Source organism: Ciconia boyciana, chromosome 2 (genome assembly GCF_034638445.1).
Source record: "Ciconia boyciana chromosome 2, ASM3463844v1, whole genome shotgun sequence".
NCBI classification, from domain to species: Eukaryota; Metazoa; Chordata; class Aves; order Ciconiiformes; family Ciconiidae; genus Ciconia; species Ciconia boyciana.
In genome coordinates this window covers 92,277,986-92,302,030 of record NC_132935.1, presented here as the reverse complement: position 1 = coordinate 92,302,030, position 24,045 = coordinate 92,277,986, and the positions used below count along the sequence as shown (strand labels likewise).

General features: G+C 39.0%; 1 protein-coding gene across 2 annotated transcripts; it reads left to right on the top strand.

The window, feature by feature from the left end:
• Positions 1–2,013: 2,013 nt before the first annotated feature.
• VPS4B (vacuolar protein sorting 4 homolog B) lies at positions 2,014–23,268 on the top strand. Of its 2 annotated transcripts, XM_072853167.1 has the most exons (11): positions 2,014–2,185; positions 4,914–5,025; positions 6,415–6,565; positions 7,832–7,899; positions 10,846–10,965; positions 11,207–11,363; positions 12,833–12,981; positions 13,156–13,237; positions 15,275–15,494; positions 18,477–18,614; positions 20,464–23,268. In XM_072853167.1, exons 1-11 carry the CDS (start codon positions 2,159–2,161, stop codon positions 20,563–20,565), a joined length of 1,326 nt encoding a protein of 441 aa, XP_072709268.1. In that variant the 5' UTR covers positions 2,014–2,158; the 3' UTR covers positions 20,566–23,268. The 2 variants fall into 2 exon arrangements, with proteins under 2 accessions (XP_072709268.1, XP_072709269.1); XM_072853168.1 differs by lacking the exons at positions 18,477–18,614; positions 20,464–23,268 and adding an exon at positions 16,860–17,006.
• Positions 23,269–24,045: the final 777 nt, after the last annotated feature.

Below are 24,045 nucleotides of genomic sequence, written 5' to 3'. Positions count from 1 at the left end.
CATCTTTAATATGTTTTATTTTCACTATGCTTAGTTGTACGCAATCATTATGGTATGGATTCTTAGAATATGGTAACACAGGAACTTCAGCACTGGGAAGTATTAGATAATGTGACTGTCCCTCAAATTGAAGTAATACCCTGGACATGACACTTCCTTAGCTTCTCAGGAATTAATCTTGATGTCATTACTCAGCATTCAGCCAGTCTTTCCTCAGGCAAAACCAGCTGCAAAGTCAAATTATATTAGGAACACTGTATGAGTAAGACTTAAGTAAGGAGTGCAAGACTTAGCCTGTTATCTGTAAAGACACAGGTGCCTTCTCTGATTTTATTTTTTTTTAATCTCATTTACATTTGCAGAAACTAGTTGTTTTTTCTGGAGTTTCAGAAGCCAGTTCAGTGTGACTGGAGAGGCATTTACTACTTAAACACCTGTCACGTACTTATTGTTTTAGACCTAGGTCTAAAAGCTAAATACAACATTACAGATTTGAAAATCATAGGTACAGATGACACAGCCAGAAATATTAGTGACAGGAACGTATCTGAGAATACTCTGTTACACTAATCAGAATGAGAAGGTAAAGACAGAAGGAAAATTATATCCCCAAGGAAGTAGTGTGTTTTAAATAAAAAGGAGGTTAAAAGTAGGCCAAAGGCTCTATGATGGCATAATCAACAGTGAAAGGGTAAAAAGGATGTTTTTGCCTCATGCTTTGAAGGTGGAATAAGAATGGATATTTGTGATTTAACCCACAGAGTTTTCTTGAGCACTTCACACCATCAATGCTATGCTTGAATCCTAATGACAAGACAGCTATAAGGTTCCTTTAGAAATCATCAGCTGTCCTGTCACTTGCCCAACTTCAGTTGTCTTTTGTGACAGACTCAATAAACTGCACTTTCTCCACCGTCTCTTTACCATCTCATTTCCCAAAGCCTGATTACCTGACTTAATCTTTGGTACCTCGTGTCTTTTCACATTTGCAATCGAGCCAAGGAGAACAGCTGACCGCGCCTTTTACTGACCGTGCCTAAAAATCAACCAAAGCATCCTCCAGTGTGTGGATATTTGAGGACGCTTACCGAAATAAACTGCCAATCAGATGATAAACTGCCAATCGGATGACCTGAGGAAGAGATTACGACAACCTGCCCAGGTATCGGGGTGACTGTGGATGTGTCTTTTACCCTCCGCCCAGAAGAGGCAGCCTACTGACAGTATCGAAAAGGTTCAGTGAAGTAGTTTATTACAAAACAAAATCAGAAAGTGACACTGAAATTTTTAAGTCAAACTTGCATTGTGGTTACTTGGAGGTAGTTGGAAGAATGGGGTTTATTAATCTAGTGAAAGTTTCCCAGATATTCCTTTTTTGCCCTAAAGGAATTACAGTAGCATGGGGAAGGATATGGCACTAATGTAGCAGACGTTCATAAATCCATACGGCCAGTTCACTTCACAAGACTGGTTTATAATTTGCTATGTCTTCTGAGTCACTTCCTCCTTCACACTCTGTGGGCATCGCACATTGCCCGAGTGTTATTACTAAGCCACAGGTGCGTAACACTTGACTGCTCCTGACTCTGTCCGAACGCATTAAGAGCTGCTTCTGTGCATGAAAGTATTCAGCAGCACGCGTACCACATCATGCGGAAGACAGAGCCACTGCAGGCAACCGAACCTTGGGAGAGGGCAAATTCCTTAAACTTAGTGTGAGAGGGGGAAAAATTAACTGTACCCCAAGCCCTAGCAACGACCCTCCCCCATTTCAGAGAAGCAAGGCAAAATCCAAGCCAGAACCCTGGCGGTGTTTTTGACGCATGCGTTTTACTTGCCGGTGTTAAAGGGACGCATGCCCAAAGCACTCTCTGCGGCGGGGCGGGGCGGAGCGGGGCGGAGCGGAGCGGGGCGGAGCGGAGCGGGGCGGAGCGGAGCGGGGCGGAGCGGAGCGGGGCGGGGCGGGGCGCATGGCAATGACGTCAGGCGAGACGCGCGGGGCGGTGCCCGGAAGCGGAAGGGGGTCGGTCGGCGTGCGGAGGCCGCGGTTCCGGGTCTGTGGGCGGCGGCCGGGGGAGGGGAGCTGAGCCCCGCCAGCGGCAGCCGCAGGCCCGCGCTCTCTTCGCCAGCTTCCTTCCCCCCCCTCCACTGCTCCGCTATGGCGGGCACCAGCGGCAACCTGCAGGTAGAGCGGGGCGGAGCTGGCAGGCGGCGGCGGGCCGCGGGCAGGAGGGGCTGGGGCTGGGGTTGGGGGTGTCCCCGCCGCCCGCGGGGTGTTCTGGGCCGGGCCTGCGGGCGGGGTGGGGGGACAGGGAGCGCAAGCGCCTCCTGCTCGCGGGGCCGGGGACACCGGCGGGAGAGCCGCGGACTGCCTCTGTCGGCAGGCGCAAGGGGGTGGTGAGGGGACGCGGCTGGGGGCTCGGAAGTAACAGGGGCCACAGGTTAATGCCCTCGTCAGCACTGGCCTCTGCTGGCGGCGGGCGGCGAGTCCCCGGGGACGGTATGGGAACCTGCCGGGCAGGCGGTCGCACCAGGCCTGCGGGACGCTGGAGCTGCGGGGCTTGGTGTCCACCTGGGAAGCACTGTGGCCTCTTATGGTCTGGATACATAGGTTAGGTTTCTTGCTAAGGTTTTGGTTTTTTGCTTAGGTTTCTTGTAAGACTACTGACTGTAAGAAGTCCGTGCCTGTTCTGTTTTTCTGTTTGCGTTAACCCTCATCTGGGACAGTATAATGGGTTCTGCGACTCGTTGGCAAAACAGATCCAGAAGTTACCTGTGTTAAAAATAGTCATTTTCTCTTTGGCTGTTTTGAACCGTGATCGTATCTGTAAACTCATTATGGCCATGTAATGCTTATACTGGCAAAGCTGGGGGAGATATCGCAGGGTCTAGAACAAGAAGGAGAATGAAACCTGTTTAAGCCGATGTTCTTTCTGAGGGTGATGTTCGTCAGACTATCAAACCATAGCCTGATAAATACAGTTTGTGCCTCGTGGATAGTTAGAGCTGGTGATCTATGCCCTAGTTTGTCAAACTTTCTAACAAATTATTTACTGTTTGATAGCAGTGTTCTTCATCAGAGCAACAGGCTAAGATGCCTGCTGATGTAATTAAGTACTAGAGCTGAGAATCTAATACCCAAGTAATAGTCTTCTGGGTATTTACAAAAACAAAGTATACCAAAACCAGTCAATACGTGATGTAGACTTTTTTTTTCTATTTCAGAGGAGCAGGGCTGCAACATGCCCTGTTTTCTCACAGTCTTGTTTTAGCAGGTGGTCTTTGCCATTTATTCTTTGGATTTAGTGTCATGCATATCACTGTCTTTGTTGTACTGGATCCAGGAATCATTGGACTGCTCTGTGGTAATTTAAGTCACTAAAGGGACTTAAGGACTTTAAGAAGAAAGTAACTTCTTTTTGGGGTTAGTTTTTGCTCTTTTGCTGGATTTGAATGGTGTGTAGAGGGGCCTAACAGAGCCAGCACAAGGTGGGCAGTAAGCCTGCCCTCGGACTGCCCATCAGTACATAGTAAAATGCTTATTGGCTCATGTCTTCTCCAAAAAGGAAAGGCTAAGTTCTGTTCCAAAGAAACAGACGCTTACAGTGTTCCAACACTTGCCACAACAGAGCCGTAGGGTCTGTTTTATTGGATCATTGTTTTTAAATAAGTTACTCTTTGATTTCAGGTAGATCTGATGAGATGATCTTTGCTTCCAAGACAGCAACACAAAGCAGCAGAATTAGAGATTTTGCTGTTTCTTCTCTCATGGCTACTGTTTACTAGCTTTGTTTTGCCTGAAACACATCAGGGCATCCAGATAGTGGCATGAGTATCTGTACTGGAATGTCTAATGAAAACTCCCTGCTGCAGTTGAAGCTCTGCACCTTGCTCCCTGACATTACCATAATCATCCTGAGCATACTAACAATGTTTAGGAAAAAAAAAAAATGACTGAATGTGGAAAAATACGTGCCGGGCTATAGAAGATTGTTAGTGTCGGTTAACTCTGGCTAACCAACTGCCTTTTTTAAACTTATATGAACTAGTCATTCAAATCGACAGTTTTAATTGTCCTGAAGTGGTATAGGCATTCCAAGGAGCAAAGTGTAGTAAAAGGTAATAAGCATTTCAGAGCAAAGGAGTAACAGTGATACCAACAAATCTACAGGCCAGTGTATGCAATACAATGGCTTAGATCACAGTCAGTTTTATTTGAAACTAGCTCAGCAAACAAATTAAAAATCCATCCATAACTTCTCCTAGAATGTTTCTTGATGCTTATGATTTGGGTATGTTTTCTGCCTAGTGGTTTTTTTCTCCCCACCTACTGGAGTGGTAACTAGAATTTCTCACTTGGATATCAAGAGCCTAAATCCTTCTAGACAAGCCAAACAAATAGTCAGTCTTTGAAGCTGTCTCCTAGCACAGGATTGGAAAAGTGATAGTGCTAGTTTCAGTGCATTGTTATCACATACTTCCTGTATTGACTCTGCTGTTTACAGGGTTTACTGATGTCATAACTCATAGTTCAAAGTGTCTGGCTCTGCAATGAAAAAACGTAGAATGGATTTCCAAATCTTTCCATAATAAATGCAAGAGATTGGTAAGGAAAATTGCATAGACAAACCAGTAGTAGTTCCAACTTAGTACACAGAAACTTGTTCTTCTCACACTTTTTTGTGTGCTAGTAAATTTCAGCAGTTTGTTAATCACTGTTCATAAAAGGATAGAAATATTGTGTCATGTACAAAGCACCATCTAAGACTCGCAATCACTTATCTTCAACTTTTTGGGGTAAATGTTGAAGAGCAGAAAAACTGGCCATCAAAAAACAGTCAGAGCAACAGCTTAAAATGTCTCTTTGATCATGCAAAATGCTCTCGCACAGCACTTATTTGCTTCTGTTACAGAAAGCAATAGACCTTGCTAGCAAAGCAGCGCAAGAAGATAAAGCAGGAAACTATGAGGAAGCCTTCCGCTTGTACCAACACGCTGTCCAGTATTTTCTCCATGTTGTTAAATGTAAGTGTAATGTATTGGATGATTAAGTAGAGTTTAGTGGTCAAATTGCCTAGAGTAATCTCTTATGTTGACATCAGTATTTAAATTTTTACTTTCGTCATCAGTCGATACTTGCTAATTGTAGTTTGACTGAGGTTATATATTTTGCAGCTTTTGCCTTTACTGTGTTGTGTGCTTGCTTCACGCTTGTAAGAAATCAGATTACTTTTTACTTGTGTTTTCTTTTAGGTCTTTTTTTAAGACAGGGAGGCAGGGGTTTGCTGTCTCTCCTCTGGACTTCTGTAGCAATGTTTCAGGCTGTGGCAGTAAGTGCAGGGATCGCTGTATTTCTGTTGTGCTGAAAAGCACATGTTAACACAAGAAGTCTTTGTTGTATCTATGGAGTGTTTTTTACTCCTTAACTCATGCCACTTGCCTTTCTACAACCTCTCTGCTGGCAGTTTTTGCTCCTTAATGTCATAGTCTTGCTGTTCATCCTGGCCAACAAAATGTATGAGATGGATTTGTATGTTGTAATTTTTCTTCAGTTTCCATATGCTCATAATTATTATGTTATGCCTTTCTTTTCACACTTCTGTGTACCTTTTGCATCATGTCCAGTGTTTGTATGCAAGGAGTGTGCTTTCTTAATGTAGGTACAGCCCTAATCCAAGTGGGCTAGGGTTGCTCGCCTGACATAAGTGCACTTACAGATCTCCATGATTTGAAAAAAACACTATTTTCTTTATAATCACTTAGGATAATTTGTTTTTATCACTTCCTATGCATTTATATCTTACGGACCTTATCAGAATATCACTTTCTGTGCTTTTAACAATACTGATGTACTTTTGGAAACTTAACACGTAAACCTAACGTTAAATTTTGATTGCTGGTTTGAAATACTGTAATAGTGACTAAGAGAACAGTGTGGCTGTTGAACCACACCAAACTCAGATGTTTTATGTAATTTTTTTCTTTATGATGTGAACATCTTTTAAAATTAGGAGGCTATAGAAAAATAGAGTATGTTTCTAAATAAAAATTGCTCAGCACAAGCAGCTTCTTGATGAGCTATTTTAGAAATTGAGTTATTAAGACAATGTATAGCAGCTTGAAAGGCTGACAGAAAAGCTTCCAGTGCCATTGTCCTTAACCCTTTACAGTCAAATTTTAAGCCAAAGCAATGTTCAGGTGTATATTTGATTTCTGGTAGGTGATGACATCTTTTCTGTCACTTCTTTCCATGGTATAGTGGAAAAATAAATAGTTGAGGTGTTTGGTTATGTGGTGAGCCCTGAGAGAGGTATATTGATAAGATATAAAGAAGACAGAGATTTAGTCTTCTTTTCTGATTGATGCACATGTGTTTTGCTGTTAACAAAGCATTGTTTCTCTTCAAACTCTTAGATGAAGCACAGGGTGATAAAGCAAAACAGAGCATTAGAATGAAATGTACAGAATACTTGGACAGAGCAGAAATGCTGAAAGAATATCTGAAAAAGAGAGAAAAAACTGCACCAAAACCAGTTAAAGAGTCTGGTCCTACTGATGGAAAAGGGTATGTTTTTGGAGAAGGTAAAGCAAAATACTTCCTGAACTCAGTTTATTCTCAAATTCAGCTCTTCAAAGATCATTTTAACTAGTGTTTTTGAAATGCTTCAGATGACTGCTAATGCTGAAATACAGTGGGCTAATAAAAGAAAAATAATGTGAATTAGCATCATGGGCATTTCTGTGCTTGTTTACTAAAATGTGCAAACAGTTGCATAGGAAATTCACTGAAGAATGAAAGCTGTTTCAGACTAACACATGCTTATCAGATTTAATGGCAATGAGCCCGATGACCCTTAAAATTCTTCTACATGTAAATACTTACTAACTAGAAAATAAATTCAGACTGATGATTACTGTGGCCTGGGTTTGATCTGTCTCACACTTGCTAAGAGGTGCCAAGCTCTATGTAGGCTGAAGTTCTGTAAGCTGGACTGAATCACTCTAATGCCTTGCTACTGCCTAGTCTCTCTGCTGCTTTCCTTTTATTAGATTTCTTTTTTATTTTGCGTATCAGAGAGCTGAACAAGCAGAGCCTCTTTTGCATTTGCTACTGCCTTTATTGGGATAGGAGAGAGGAATGGTTCAGGATGATACCTTCTGGTGGGATTGCCCTTTTTAGCAGTCCTGAACAGATGGAGTTGCTCAGTTGTCTCTTGAAACTTCACCTGATTTTCAGTCTCCTTCATTGTCTACTCGTCTCATCCGTTTTACTTTTTGAGCTGTACTGTGTTCTGCTGGTTTATAATAGAAGGAGTCAGTAATATCACAGAGGCTACATGTATTTTCATGACTTCCACTCTGGTTGTTCGCTATCTAGTCTCTTTTTTTTCTTTCTTTAACTTCCAGTTTCCTTTACTCTGACAAGACAAGGGTGTAGAGTTTCGTAGTACTAGATGGAATTGACCAAGTCCTGTTGCAGTTCCAGACAGGGGATAAGTGCCAATGTCTACAAATAAACCATTTTAGTGCTTCCATGTTGCTTGATACAAGGGCTTTTGTTTCCTAGGGGCTGCCCCAAAGCATGTAGAAGTGTGTTAAGAGGGCTCAGACCATAAGAGGAAGTTGAAATGGTGAGGAGAGTGAATTAGAAAGAATGTGGTGTAGAAAAGCTGGAGTACAATGTTGTAAACTTGTAGAGATCTGAAAGCATCTCAAGGTTTCTTTCATTCCTCAGACTGGTAGTTTTTCTGCTTTTTGCATTCTGATTTTTATCCTAAGACAGCAGTCTCTTCTATTGTATTTCAACATTTTTTTCTTGCTTCCAAATCAGGAATGACAGTGATGGGGAAGGGGAGTCAGAGGATCCTGAAAAAAAGAAGCTACAGAATCAACTTCAAGGTAATTTTGAAGTATCCTTTTCTTTAAATAGGGGTGGCTTCAGTCAAGCAAATTCATATATTTTTCCCACCTAAATGTTATGGATTAACTTACTGTCTGTAAGTGGCTCAGCTAGTATGTACTCTTCACATACAGAAGCATAGTCTTTGTGGAAGTATGGGTTTACGTGCCATGAAATTATACAGTGACTATGTTGAAATATATCTCCTGTACCCTGTGCTTCATGTTAAAATTGTACAATTTATCAGGATAGCGTTTTCCAAAGGGAGAAGTTGCAAGATCTCAGGTAGCTACTGGCTAAACTGAATCAGTATTTTTTGCTCTTAAGTGCATTAGAGTGTTGCCTAGAGGCTAAGGTAACAGACATCATACAAACACTTAGTGTAAGCAGGACTATTTTCACAAAAAAGCTTGTGCGCAAGTTTAGGAGTTAAGAACATGGATTCTTGCTTGTTTATAGTAATGGGCAGCATTTTCTCATATGCAGTGATGATGCTCTCCCAGTTCAGTAATGTAATAGTTTGGGTTTTTGAACTCAAATGCTGAGTACAGTCAGTGATGCAATGTATAGCAGCTACTGGTAGTTTTGTACACAGCAATAAAGAGGCTTTGTTTGATATTTATTACCCTTTAATGGTGAAGAATTGTTCAGAGCTTCCCTGCCAGAAGGTGCTTATGGATCTGAAGAAACTTCATTGTTCTCCCTGTATTTTTCAGTGTAACAAGGATCAAATGCATTTACCAGATTTCTGACTGTGTAATTTCAGGAGGTATTGTATCATATTTGGAAACTGTGCCATGCTTTTTCTACTTCTCTACACATTTATTTAATCCTATGCACAGTTCTATGGAACAGTTTCCTATATTTTAAAATGACAGAAAAATTATGAGCATTGACCTCTTATCCTGTCTCTCACTATAAAGACTTCATTTCTTCCCACATGAATCTGACCTTCAGTTCTTACTTCAAGAAATAGTTTCTTGCACCCACCATTTCTTTGATACTTTCTAGAAAATGACAATGTTCTTATACATTTGATTGCTTGAAAGTCTGAGGTGTGAGATCCTTGGTACCTTTAAACTTAACATAGGAGTCTGTTATTCAGATAATACAAGCTCTGGGCAGCCTTCAAATTACTCATCTTCATTTTGCTTCCCACAACAGCCACAGAAATTTTGTGTATTTAATTTTGCTGCCTTGTTACTCTTAGCTGACTTTGCCTTATGGAACTTTCCCAAATCTATGGGTATTTATCAAAATTTTAATTATAATAGCAACTTGGCTTATTGTGGGAGAAGTGACCAGTAACATTCAGCCTGGATAGTAGTTGTGGGTCTATTGTCATGTACTCTTGTTTAGAATTTTAAAGGTCTTTTGCACTCTATTGCTTAATCTTCCAGCTATTAATTTACACCTACAAAATTAGGAAGCCTACGATTCCAGTTCCATTTGTGTCTTGGTACAGGTGATCTCTTACAGTGCAGTAATTTCAGTTACCATGGTATGTCTGGTGCAGATAACTCTGATATTTCAACTTTGAAATAATCTCCTGTTTCTATCTGAACTGTTACCTGTTCTGTTAATTATTTTAGTGATGGAGCACATAGTTCTGTTTAAGAAAAACTTGAGATGTAATCAACCTATCAACAGAATTTAATGCATTGGAAGTGGGTGGTTGAATTAATTCCAGTATATAGATTGCAAGCTAAGGCAGTTTGCAATCGACTTTCTCTAGAACATTTTTAACATCTTTAACAATATGATGTTGCTTTTGGACTCTAAATTCCAAATTGTTAGGAATTGCAATTGTTAACAGAAATTGTTAATTTAAATCTGATGGAAAAGGAATGCAGCAAAAGAAGAAAATCTCAAAGGAGATACTTAAAAAGTAAGCAAGTGTTACTTGCTTTATTCATTAGCCAGTGAGTAACAGTAAATTTTCAATCCTGTAGAAGAAAAAAAGCCCTAAATTACTTCAGAGCTCTGAAGGCATAAGGTGAAAGTGTCAAGAAAATAGCTGCTGAAAGTGTCAAGAAAATAGCTGCTGAAAGCTAATTGTGAAATTATAGAAGGCCCCTTGTAGACAAATAGGGCAACTGAAACAGTGTGTTTGAGTACTTAGACAAGCATTGGGTTGGTTGGCATTTGTTCATCTGAGAAAATTTCTCTTACCCTTTGGATTTGCCTGGGCTAGGATTACAAGATCTAATATTCAGTCACTAGCTCAGATCCAGATTGTCCCATCTAAAAGTAGTCAACACAATCATTTTTAGCATGTCAGACTAACCAATCTGAAGTCTGAAGAGAAGGCTAAAATCAAGCTGAACTTGTTGATTGAGCAAGATGAGACTTGGTGATAAACTTTGAGAGGACATGGCTAGACTAAGAAGATGTTTCTTCTGCAGCTAAGCAGGCTCCAAATAACGTTTCTGATGCTTTCAGCCCTCGCTCTCAAAGCTCTCTACCGTTAGATGGTCCAATTGTTTGCTGCACATCTGGAGATACTCAACAAGTTACTTCATCTGCTGGAGAATCTTACAAATCCTGGGCTAGTGCAGCTACAATCAAATTTTTGAGGAAGTACAATGGTGGTTTAGTGAGGACATGGTGCCTGGGTACCTGTTAGAGAAGGTACTCATCTGTGACTGTTAAACGCACATTTGCTGGTCAGTTATGGATGAGCTTTGGCCATTGCAGGACTTCTACGAACTCTCGAGTATATTGGTTATCTATGGTTTATTGTGGCAAAACAATGTGACAGATTTCTGTAGAAAAAACATCAATTTGACTAACAGTATTTAGTGTTTATCTCTACTTAGAAATGCCTTGGTTTTATTCAGTATGGACATGGATTTCTTTTTTTTTCTTTTTTTTCCCCAAAATGGAATTTATTGAAGTTGTGAAAAGATATGTGCATCACTAATTTATACAATCTTTTCTTATAGGAGCAATTGTTATGGAGCGACCAAATGTCAAATGGAGTGATGTTGCTGGCCTCGAAGGTGCCAAAGAAGCACTTAAAGAAGCAGTGATCTTGCCCATTAAATTTCCACACCTGTTTACAGGTCAGAATTACAGCATTTATTTGTTATTGGCCAGTCAGGACTGGCACTGGGGACTAAGAGGAGTGTTATGCCAATGTATCAGAGACTCAAGCTGAGCCCTTAACAAAGAGATTGTGATCCATCTGACAGAAGTTTCATGGGTAGATGTAGAAAACCTCTGAGTAAATTAGAGGGGCTTCATCAGAAAAATAGGTTCAGTTTTTCTACAGTATTTTGAAGACTGCTGGTTTCTGTCTTGCAGGAAAGAGAACACCCTGGAGAGGGATTCTCCTGTTTGGACCACCAGGAACAGGAAAGTCTTATTTAGCAAAAGCTGTGGCAACAGAAGCTAACAACTCTACCTTCTTCTCAGTATCTTCCTCTGACCTTGTCTCAAAGTGGTTAGGTGAAAGTGAAAAGTAAGTTGGAGTTGCCAGAGGTCCAGGAAAACATTGGCAAGAAGAAATTAATACAGAGCTGGATAAGTTGCTTTAAAGAAATTGAATTTGAGGGAAGGGTCCGTCTTTTTAAAAACAAACTTCAGGTGTTTCTATGCTTCATGCTGCAGTGCCATGTAAAGATATCATCATGTGATGCGTTTTGTGCTGCTGCAGCTGGACCTCTCTTCAGTGCTCAAGATAGTTTTAAAAACTAACTCAGGTTTTGGGAGCACCATGGAGCTCATCCCCTTCTGAACTCAGCTGTGGTTGCGCACTACATCAGCCTGAAGTGTTGGGGTACTCTGCCTCTTGGCATCTCCCCAGTCATCTGTCCCAGCAGCTGTGCCATTAACATGTGGCATTTCTTTGTCCATACAGAGGTGTTTTTTCTTTATCCTGATTTCAAACAAAATCCAGAAGACATAAGAGACTTGCAAAAATAGGTTGAAGGAGAGGAGCAGCCATGAAAGAAAATTTCATGGTTCCCCATACTAACTCTTCGTTTGTTACTATGTGATATGTGAAGAAGACCAGGAAGCCTGAAGTGACATGTTGGCTGCAGTCTAGAAGTGCAGGAATTTGTCCGTCTAGGCTTGCAATGAAGATTTCCTGAATTAAGAAAAAGGTCTGGGTTTGTTGTACAGAAAGGACTTTTATATGATGATGAGAATACTTGTCATAACCGTGCTTTAATAGTTTGAAGTATGGGACGACTGAGCAATGCTATTTAAAGTTGATAGGATGAGGAAGAAAGGCCATTAGATAAAGTGTTTGAACTGACTTTTTTTCCCCAAAAGCTGGAAACCTTAAGCTGCTTTTCTTCTCTTGCAAAAGGAATACAGAACTGGAGTCCAGCTTGGCATTTTTTCTGTTTGACTTCATTTGAGACTATTGCCTGGGATTTAGTGCTGGTAATGTGAAGAATTTCCCAGCATGTTGCTATTTATTTTCCTTTTTAACTTAGTAAAATGTGTTAATAAGATAAGGCCAGGTTTTTTTGGCAAACCAACTTTTCTTGTCATATAAAAAGTATTTAGTAAAGTTGTATAAAGTAAATGTACTTGTTATTTCTTACAAAATCTCTAGCATTAATCTGATTAGGTTACAGATGTTAAATAAGAGAAAACCGTGTTCTTTTGAATCTCTCTAGAGTGGTGGTTTTGTATAGTCCAGGCTGTCTTGTAGAAATGTAAACCGAAAAAGGGCTTTTCCTTGCAAAACCATGCCTGGAGTACTTTAAAATGTTTCACCTCCTTTTATGCTGGGCTGTCTCACTCAGTATAATGCTGAGTCTTGGAGTTGGCAGAATGTTGTATCTTTGAGTAGCTTTATGTTAATGCTTTTCTTTTTTTAGCTTTTTCTAAAGGAAGTGATTGTATCATAATGTTAAGTTAGGTGTTTTTACTGGGGTAATCCTTAAGATAACTGAAGCTGTTTCCTTTTTTAAGATTAGTGAAAAACTTGTTCCAGCTTGCCAGAGAAAACAAACCTTCTATTATCTTCATTGATGAGATAGATTCCCTCTGCGGGTCAAGAAGTGAAAATGAAAGTGAGGCTGCTAGACGGATAAAAACAGAATTTCTAGTCCAGATGCAAGGTAAGTTTACTTTTTTTTTTGAATCAGTCAAAGGAATTAAGATGCGTATTTTAAGCTTAGCTTGCATGAGAACACTAAAAAGATCTGCAGTTCCACCCTGTTAAATTTTGATGACATTTTAAAACAGTCTCTGTTTATCATCTAAATGGTGAAATGATTTCTGCCCTGATATAGGAGTTGGTGTTGACAATGAAGGAATCTTGGTCTTAGGAGCAACAAACATACCCTGGGTTTTGGATTCTGCTATCAGGAGACGGTATGATGGCATTTTGTTCATGGTATGAAATTCGCAACTGTTGTGAGGGTTCAGTCTGAGACTACTTGAGGTAGTAATCCAGCTCATGTTTGCAGACATGGCTAATGTTCTACAACTCAATTCCGTGAGATGGACTGAGCCAAACTAGTAGCTCCTTGCCCCTTTAAAGAGGTAGGTTGTTCACTCTGATATTGGCCCTGTAGTTTACTTGATCTCTTGGTTAGCTGATTGTGCTTGAGCAAGCAGAAAACTATTCTGTTTCCTTGTTGGTTGGTTTTTCTGGTGGGCTTGGGGGACAAAATACGCACCTCAGAAGGGCAACAGTGGGTAGAGCTTTCCTTTTCAGCTGTTAACAAACTGTTGAATCGCTTGAGTTATTTCATGGAAATGTAGCCTTACATTACACGGGAACACGATGTTTTTCTACTGGTCAGGCATAATTTGTGATCTTTCAGTGCATGTTTTAACTGCTTTTTTGTAAAGGGCTTCCATACCTGTATCTGATTAGCTGGATCTTTCTTTGAGCTGCAGAGCAGCAGAGGACAAATACAGCTATGTGACAAGTATGATTATGTTGTGATGAGGACACAGCTTGGATAATGGTCATTTTTGTAGTCTAAAGAAACATTACTTTTTTGTGACTGTCACTGACTTTAATGTACTTAATTCAAGCTGGCTGTACTTTGATTGGGGGTTGGACCAGGTGACCTCCAGAGGTCGCTTCCAACCTGTATGACTATAGTTTTGTGTGAGACAGATTTAGAAGTGAACGTGTTGCTTAAAATTTCAAGTCATTCTTGAAATTCCAGCTCTGGGGTCCACAGTACAAGAGCGACATGGGCCTGATAGAGTGGGCCCAGAAGGGGGCTATGAAAATGATGAGAGAGCTGGAACACCTCTCCTGTGAAAACAGGCTGAGAGAGCTGGGATTGTTCAGCCTGGAGAAGAGAAGGCTCCAGGGAGATGTTATTGTGGCCTTTCAATATATAAAGGGGGCTTATAAGAAAGGTAGAGAGATGTTGGGGTTTTTGTACCAAGGTCTGTAGTGACAGGACAAAGGGCAGTGGTTTTAAACTGAAAGAGGGTAGGTTTAGATTGGACATAAGGAAGAAATTTTTTATGATGAGGGTGGTGAGATGCTGGAACAGGTTGCCCAGAGAAGTTGTGGATGCCCCATCACTGGAAGTGTTCAAGGTCAGACTGGATGGGGCTTTGAGCAACCTGACCTAGTGGAAGATGTCCTTGCCCACAGCAGGGGGGGTTGGACTAGGTGAACTTTAAAGGTCCCTCCGAACCCAGACCATTCTCTGATTCTCTGCAGTGTGAAACAGTAGCTCTCTAACTCTTGTCCATAAGACTTAAAGGAACTTGTACAACAGTGGCAGTAATCAAATTACTTTTTCATGGAATTGGCCCACTTTGTCATGTATATCAAGTTAATTGTGTTCTGCAGAATTTGGAGTCACTCTTATTTTGTTGGTGGGAAGGAATCCCCACTGTGAGAACAGATGCTGCTTCAAAGGAAGAACTGCAGTTATCAACGTTTTCTACTGACAACTGTATTGAGAATATGACTTCAAATTTGCTTCCAACTATTAAGTTTTCTTTAATTTAGTTGGAGACTGTAGAAGGTGGTTGTGTCAGCTTGTTATCAGGCACTTCTTTTTGAGTGTGAAAACTGTTCAAATATACTTCAACATTTAAAGACTTTTTCCCCTCAATTTTTTCTTTTAAGACACAAACTCTGGTGGAGATAATCTGGAAAAACTTCAGTCTGAAGAGAAGAGCTTTGTCATGAAAAGGAAGTGGTTGTTATATTCTGGATGTTAGCCTATGCTAGTGACAGTATTATTTATGAGAACAAGTTGTTGCATATTTGCCTTAGATTTTTTTTTTAAAAGGTTTATAATATTGAAACTGCTTCTTTCTAATATTATTAGGGACAAGCTATATACTTATTTGCATAAGCTTCTCTCCAATGTGCACCTGCATGAGCTAGCATCTGTGGAACGTTTTGATTTTTCTTTTTTAAACCAGGTTTGAGAAGCGTATTTATATTCCTTTACCTGAAGACCATGCCAGGGCTGCAATGTTTAAACTTCACCTTGGGTCAACTCCAAATGTCCTAACAGAATCAGATTATCGAGAGCTTGGGAAGAGAACTGATGGTTATTCTGGTGCGGATATAAGCATCGTTGTACGTGATGCACTGATGCAGCCTGTTAGAAAAGTGCAATCAGCTACTCACTTTAAAAAAGTAAGTAGGAATCAAAAATATTTTGAGTTACTTCAGCTCTGAGAACTATCTTGATTTGAATGCCTTGCAAGTAAACTGAATTTGGTTTTGGGTAATACTGCATGCTTATGAATGTCCTTTTTATTGACCGGGGAGAACTTAGGTATTTCTCCTCTTTTTTTTTTTTTTTTTCCTTCCCCCATTCCTCCTCAGTCCTCCCATAAGTCTGGAGCTAGTTTCTGGGTATTTATGCTGTGTAATCCAAGCTCTGATGACTCTTCATGTCTCTAGGTAGTGCTAAAAGCATTCAGTTTGAAGTTTGACTTAAATGGGAATGATACAGAGATGCTCTTTTTCTGGATCAAGTTACGTGCTTCTTCATGGTTTTCTAGCATGTTGAAATAAACATATCCCTCATCCACGTGGGAATAGATGGATTATAATTATGCACATTCTCCTTACTTGGCATATTTTTCCAACTGAAAAATTAAGGTTCTTATAAAGTTCTGGTAAAAACATTGAATCAATATTACTTGAGAGAGTAGTAAAGATGCAAGACAACTGAGCAAGGTCTGTGATTCATTGTTTGGGCAGCATGGAGCATCCTATGGATGCTTCTGTAATGGGAAAACTAGTTTATGCTTATTTAGGTGCATTCTAAAGAGACTATTGAAACTATATTGTTTGGCTTATCTTGCAGTTACCTCTACATACTATGTACTCACTTAAACATTTCTTCTAAATGTTTGGATCTCAGAAACTTTATCTGACAAAGAACCAACTAGAGTTCTTTAGCACCAATCTAAATCCATTAAATCTGGGAATGCTCCCCCCCCCGCCCCCCCCGAACTTGCACATATCTTGTTCAATCAAATTAGTTGTCCTCTGTAAACTATTAAGCTTTTCAATGAAAAAAAAAGTGTGATAACATTATCAATGGTTATAAGCAGAGTTCCAAATACATACAACATGTATTGGTTAAATAAAATTATATTTTTCCTGTGTAGTATTTTTTGAGTAGACCCAGACTAAAAGTATTTTTTCTTTGTTTTTACTGCAAACTTTGATTTTTACAGACATTCATGTATCTTAGGTTAAGGTGGGTTAAGATATTCTGGAGAGGTTTTTTGATGCTGTAAAGGGAAGCTTTCATTTTGTTGCCCTTTAAGAGTAGGTATGGGGTTGGGCAAGGTAGGAAAAATTTCAGATCGTAAACTGTCAAGAGATACGTACCATGTAATTTGCGTTGGCAGCAGTTCTTGGTCATCTCTGTTAAAATACAAATTTTTTTACCAGTAACTCAGCCTGACATAAAAGGGTTAAGGGCCCTAAACTGAACAGCTACAGTTATTTTGAATTGAAGATAGGCTCTTTTTTTCCATGTAGTTTCTTCCAAGGAACACATTCAGCTTAAGATTCGAAGAGAAAGGAACATTTAAATCCAGTATGGTCCAGAATATGAGAGGACTACGTAAGTTTCCAGAGTCTACATTGAGGAAACCTTTGTCAACTTTGTAGTTATTAAAATAAACCTGCAGCCTGTTGTTTTTGTGAGGGGGAAAAAAAACCCCACATTTTAAAGGATTTTTGAAGAGCTTTTCCCTAGTTTAAAACCAAAATGAGTATTTTGAAACACTGATTTGATAAGTTTCTTCTGGGGCAGCTCAGCAGTAACACTGATGTAAACCGTATTTGTTTAAAAATAGGCAGCTGTTTTGATATATTGAGGATTTTCTAGGTGCTTCCTTCCCTTAAGCAGTGATGCCTGAAGTATTTATCCATTGGTGACTTTAAGTGACAATGATATTTCTGGCTAAAGGGCTGTTACCTTTAAGCCTTTTGTTCAAATTTGGAAGAATCTGAGGCGTATCTCAGACTACTGTGGGGCAATGAATAACCTCAGTTGTCACAGTTTGCGGAGCAACCCAAAAAGGATTCTTACCTCTTATCTCCTTTTGCCCCCAAAAAAGAAAGAAAAAACCCCACAACTGCAGTACTTTGAGGGCTCTGACATAAGCCAAGTTGATTCTACTTGTGTTGTTAGTACTTTAATTGGACGTGATCTCCTATTTTTATAAGCAAAATCTTAGCTTTATTAATTATTTGCATCATAACAGACAACTTCCCCCAGTTAAACAGTGCCTTTCGCAGTTAGTACTAATTCATTGTAAACTATTCCTTGCTCTATGTGATAATACAAGTTTGTCAGAGTGTGTTTTGAATATTACAATCTGTGTTCTTCAGCATCGTGCTTTAAATGCAGTTTGGAATAGCAAATCCAGTTCTCTCCTCTTAAAAATAGCCAGTTAGTGTATTGTCTTTCAGTCTTTGCATATGTTTTGAGTTCCTGTGGATGTGTGACGCTTCAGGTAACGATGAAGCAAAATAAAACTGTGGGTCCCAGGTAACGTGTTGCAGAAAGGGAACAGATACCTGGTGGAGCTTTTCTGAGCCTGTCCATGTGTCTGGAAAAAGAGGATGTTCTCTGCTCTCCCACTAGATGGCCCTGTTTTCTACAGAGTGCTGCTGAGGTGGTGTCAGGAAAGGTGCTCAGAACTTTGTAGTGCAGTATGTCAAAGATTAAAAAGCCATCTCTGGCTTCCTGACTTGAGGTGCACTCAGGGATAATTATTGAGAAGTTTTTAGAAAGCTGTTAACCAGCAATGAATGGACTCCCGAAGCGATCAGGGGCTAGGAAGGGTGGTCATCTCCAACTAGATTTCCTGGCATGTTAGTTTTCCACAGAAATCCTCAACCTTAGGAGGAAGCGGCTCCTGGGATTTGACCCAATGTGAATATAAGTATCTGGCTACAGCTGCATGTTTTCAAAGTGAATTATGCCAGTACTTTTATACAACTTCTCTTTTACAGGACATGTCTTCCCAATGGGTGGGACACCTCTATAAAATCAAGGAAGCTTTTTGCTCTAAAGAAGCTGTTCAGCTTCTGGTTTTTGTCTTTAAAATTATAACTCCTATAACCTGAGTGTTTTCTTATTTTTAGATAAAAGGACCATCAGTGTCTAATCCAAATATGGTGGTAGATTTGTTCACTCCTTGCTCTCCAGGTGATCCTAAAGCCATAGAAATGACATGGATGGAGGTTCCAGGTGATAAATTACTGGAGCCTCAAGTTTGCATGGTAGGTATTCTTTTGTAGCACTTCTTTCTTGCTTTGTAGAACTCTGAAAAGACTTTTAAGATAAAGACTCTTTTTGAAACGGTTATGCAAGGCAATTGGATGAGTTGTTTTTCAGAAATGCTGGACATACCAGATAACATTTGAATTCCCAACATATAGGCTACATTACAACATGCTCGTGAAGAAGCCAGCTCTCTATCCCTTGCAAGCATTTCTTATTGTTCTTGTCTGCTGGCATGCAGCTGCTGTCCTTTCATTCACAGACAGCATCTGGCTCTTCCACTGTTCTTTCACTGGTCTCTTATCCATTTAAAAACTTCAGAATCCCTGCCCCATGATATGCTTCCTTCCCATCACCCTGCAGCATTGATACTGGGAAATGGAAAATTCTATTCAGTGTAAATTGGGAAGAGATGTGCTGTAGGTAAATATTGCCCATGCAATAAATGCAAGCATAAACAATAAAATGTAAATAAGATGGTGGATGTAATGGTAGTTTTGGTTAAATTTAATCACAGGTGATGCAGCTCTTTCAGCTGTTTTCTTTGTGCATGTTAAAATACTAGCTTTGGTCTAGGGAATAAAATATGTCATGTTAAGAGAAACTGAAATTTTAGTTTGCTGTTTAAAAAAAAAAAAGTGCTGGATGCTCATTCTGTATTTTTCTCCAAGAGCAAAAAAAGAAGATTCTGAATTTAACTACAATGTTTCAGGGAAGGGCTTGATGTCAAATCTGTGCTGCTGTCAGTTCTTATGTGCAAACAATCCTGTAACGAATGAAAGAAATCAGTGTATTTCATGGGAATCACAAACCTCTAAAACAGTAGGCACTGCTTTGTAAATATAACCATCACTATATTTCAGAAAATAATTTTCTGGGCATATTTGCATACTGAGGAAGCACAAAAGGATGTATGCAGGTGTAGGCCTGCCCTAAAACTTCTGCCTGCATGGTCTAAGCGGATTTTTTAATCAGTCTTTCCCGGAATTAAACATAACAACGCCGTGTGTGCTTCTAATGGTACCTGGGCTCTGATGCAATATAGTTGCATAGGTGGTTGTTTCAGTGTCGAAAATCAGTTCTTGTCCTTAAAAGCATTCAGGCTTTAAGTCATTCTAAGCGAGGTATCTCTAGTCTGAGACAAATCTCAAGTCTAGAAAATCATGATGTTAAAATTATGGGTAGAAACAAAAGTTACAGTAATATGAGGTGTTAGGCATCTACTTTTTTCAGTTGCCTTTGGTTAGGACTTGATTAGTTTTCTTGCCCCTTCTTATTCATAGGGTGTTTTAGCTGCTGTTTCATAGACCTGTGATTTTTCTGAACTCCATTTTCTAGTATCTAAATACTTATCTAGGAAATTGACTGAATTGAAGAGACAGAAATTGCCAGTCATGGACAGCAAAACTTTGCTAGAGATGAATCACAAACTACTATTCTATATCGTTGGACTATGAAGAGTACATGGGAACATCTGATTATTTTCCACTTTAAACTGCTATGGGTAAAAATGGGTTGAAAATAGTAACTGACAAAAAAAAAAAGGAAGCTCAGTTCTTTTCGGTAAAAAGAGATTAATAAAACTTGAATGGATGAGTGTCTTAAACCTAAACCTGAGGTTGTGGTTTCATTATTAGAAAACTCACTGACAGTTGTCTGTCTTTACAGGGTAAAAATGCTGCCTCTGTGCAGAAATGTTTAGGGTTACTTAAAAGTTTTGTGTAAATAGGAGTTTTTATGGTGATCTTGTTCAAATGGGCTTTTAATGCATATTTGTCTTGGCAACAAGATTGTTAGCAGTGGTACTATACTTGTTTCTGAAAACGCTTGTTTTCTTTTTTTTGACAGGCTGATATGCTCAGGTCACTAGCTAGCACAAAACCAACAGTTAATGAACAGGACCTGGAGAAGTTAAAGAAGTTTACAGAAGACTTTGGTCAGGAAGGCTAAACCAAAGATATATGTGGATCATTAGAACTTTTTTTGCTTTCTTAAATCTTATTGTGTCTTTATTGATGGCACTTCAAATAAATGCCAATAAAATCACTCCTTTCTTACTTTGCAGAAGGAATAGAAGATACCTTTGCAAAGACCTGTAAGCTTTTGTATTGTATTGTTTTCCTCGGATGTCTATTAAATGTCTTCTATTGAAAAAGAATATGAAAATACAATTTCAGGGTGAGACAGCAAAGTGATGTGGCAAAGCCTATTAAATACTAGAAAACTTTAAATGGTTAGTTCAATTTTAGGTATTATATTAGACCTGGGTACAAGTGAGTTTTAAACTCCCAGTAGGCTCAAAAACCCCTTTTTTGAGGGGTGGAAGAGAACATTTTTGTCAGATGTTTTCAGTATCAGTCAATCAGCCTACATATTAATTGCTCTCATTTCATTTAGAAAAATGCAACAAAATTTGCTAATCAACCATACTGCAAGTGTGGGTTTGCTATTAAAGTAAGAAAGAAAACACTGTGAGGATAAGACTACATGGGCCAGTACTTTGTTTAAATACTGATGGAACTGGTATTTGGCTTTTTCTGCTGTGCTGTGTTAAAATTTTGCCTTAAACAGCAAGCTTTTGTTTTTAACTCTACTAGCTGATATGCACGTGTCACTATGCAATTTAGCAAAAGTTTGTTAAATGCAAGTATCTCGGAAGGTTTTTTGCTGGCCATTCTTGGTTTTTTTTAAAATTTGGATTTACTTTCTGCAGGAGTTTGACTAAAGTTAGAAAAAAGCATTAGTAATATCCTGTAAGATTCCACATGTCAAGGCTGGCAAGGTATAGGTAGTCTTTGGAGAATGTATGGGAGCTATTTTGGGGAAATAGCATACTTTCACATGCGAAGAGAGTATAACATGTTTTAGCCACAGGCTTTCCAGTGCTAAATTAGCTTGGAACCCTACTGATAACTATTGCATGTAGGTTACATCAATTTAGTGCTTAAACTTTGAGAGAAGGCTGGCACTTTAGTACAGAAGTAGCACTTCCATTGATCTTTGTCTGAAAAACTACAGATTGAGATGTGCCTGAATGTAACTTACAACACTACAGTGTCAGCATTGAGTTTGTGCCTTGTAAGTTTGCACTGGCTGTAGAGACAAAACATCATTAGGATACCTACAATACTGTATATGTTCCATTATCATTGTACAACTCTATCCTGCATATGCTTTGTTTAACTTGCATTAAAAGAAATTTGCACATTTTGTGTGTGTATGTTATATGTACATATACACATATATGATCATCTTTGGGGGTTTGGTTTCCTTTATGTACATATTTTGTGTACTTTATAAATCATAGGATGGGTGAAATTTGCTGTACTTAAATGAAGTAAAATGTTATAGTATAACATCAGCTATGTTCTTTGAGTCTTTCATCAATGTTATGTTCAAGAATTTACCGCTTGATTTTTTCATTTTATTTTAGACTTTGGTTTCTATACGAAAGTTAAACGAAATGCTTAGTTAAAAATTCTTTGATCTGCAAGGTGCTGAGATTTTGTTTACTAACATGATGAAACATTCTTTCCAAAATCGTTTAGCTACACACAGCTTTACCTTTGTCTTACGCTGGAACATGTAAATGTGAGTCAGTGGATTGCAAATCTTTTTGTGGACCTTTGTGGGGGTGGGGGGAGGGGGGACAGGAGTTCCAGTGTAGGCGCAGGCAGCTATGGTTAGTAAACTTAATCCTAGTTGCAACAGGATTGATTCTTCTTAGTTGCCTCTTGTGAACTCTTTAGAAGTGAGCCACATAGCGGCAGGGCTGTCACTCAGAGGTTTGAAGCTACTATCCGAAGTACTTGTCTCTTGACCTGTTTTAAAACGACAGTCCTTACTGCAATCTTAAAATTCTCAGGAACTTTTTTTTTTGTGGTAGGCTGATTTGTCCTATGGGTTTCCATAACTGTGTAATCCCTTATTTTTAATGTAGAAAAGTATACTGTATGTTTTAAATTTACATCTTGCTGCTTGCTCAGTTGTGGGATGAGATCTGTAACAGAAGCATTAATGTTTGATGTTTAAAGTTGTTTTTAGAAATATATTCCAAATAAACATTGCTGCTTAGAATTGCAGTTACAAGGACAACTTTCTGTTTTGCTGTGTTTGTAAAATGGGGATAAATATATATCACAGCCTCCTAGCTAAATTATCCCAGAATAGATGATGGCCAAATGGGGGGGAGGGCTGCAAAAATCACTTTTTAGTTTTCAGTGTTAATTGACAATACTGTGAATTAAAGCATTTATGAAAGGTTATATTTGCTTTACATAATCAAACCCTCTGTAAATACTGCATAAATTAGTTGTACATTTTTTGTAAGGTCTAGTGTATGACTCATCTTTGGCTAGTTAGCTTACAAATTTTTTTTTCCTAACTTCTGGTGTTACTGCTTACTGACTGCAACATGAAAAAATGTCATTTTCCTTCCTGTGGGTAAAGTAGTTTTTCAATTAAATCAATTGTATATGTGCTTGTTGTGTTCTTCACAGATGGTTTCTTCACATTGACATTAAACTTTGAATTTCCTGTCACTTGTGGTATACATCTCAATTCACATACTCATAGGGTTAGAAAAGCTCAGTAAATTAACTTGTTATATTTTTATCCTATGTTGCCTGACTGACCTCAAATTCCAGAGTCTGGTTTCTTCCCTGATTTACCTGTTGGCTTTGTTTTGTCATTCGCTAGCACAATTAAAATGTACAAACCTCCTTGTAAGTTTTTTTGTTTGATTGGTTTTGTTGTTCAAATTATCTACTGGTCTTCGAATATGCTTTTGTTTTAATTACTGGAGCAGAAGACATAGCTGAGGCAGATACTCTTGAATCGGCTTTTGTTCATGCTCCTGTCTGTCAGGAGTGTCTGATCATAGTTGGCCCTTTTTGTCAACTGAAGCAAAAAAGCTGCTGAATGTTCTCTGGTCAGACATTTTGATCTACTTTTTGTGTTTATTTAGTCTTCCTAATAATATACTCTGATATTTTTTCCTGTTATTTCTGAGGATTATCTTGACAGGAAGCTTTCTAATAGTTCTGAATTTGGTGAAATATGCAGGAACATCTTTATTTTGCTGTTTACTCTTTCCTTCCTTCAGAATGACAAGCTTGTTTCATGATTGGCTTCCCTACATGTTTTTGGTCTTAACCAGATTCATCCTAGTAATCATGGTTGACTTAAAGCCATTCCTGTAACTTACGTAAACTATTGCAAGAACTTGGTGGACTGTTTCCTACTGCACTGCTTTTCCAACAGCTACTTATCAAAACATTGTTCCTTTTATTCTTGAGCAGGTAGCTTTTGTGTAGCTCTTGTGGCATAGCTCCAGTACTTTCCCCGCTTTTATTAACAGTATTTCCCTAGCTTTTATTAACAGTATTTCCCTAGCTTTTATTAACAGTATTTCCCTAGCTTTTATTAACA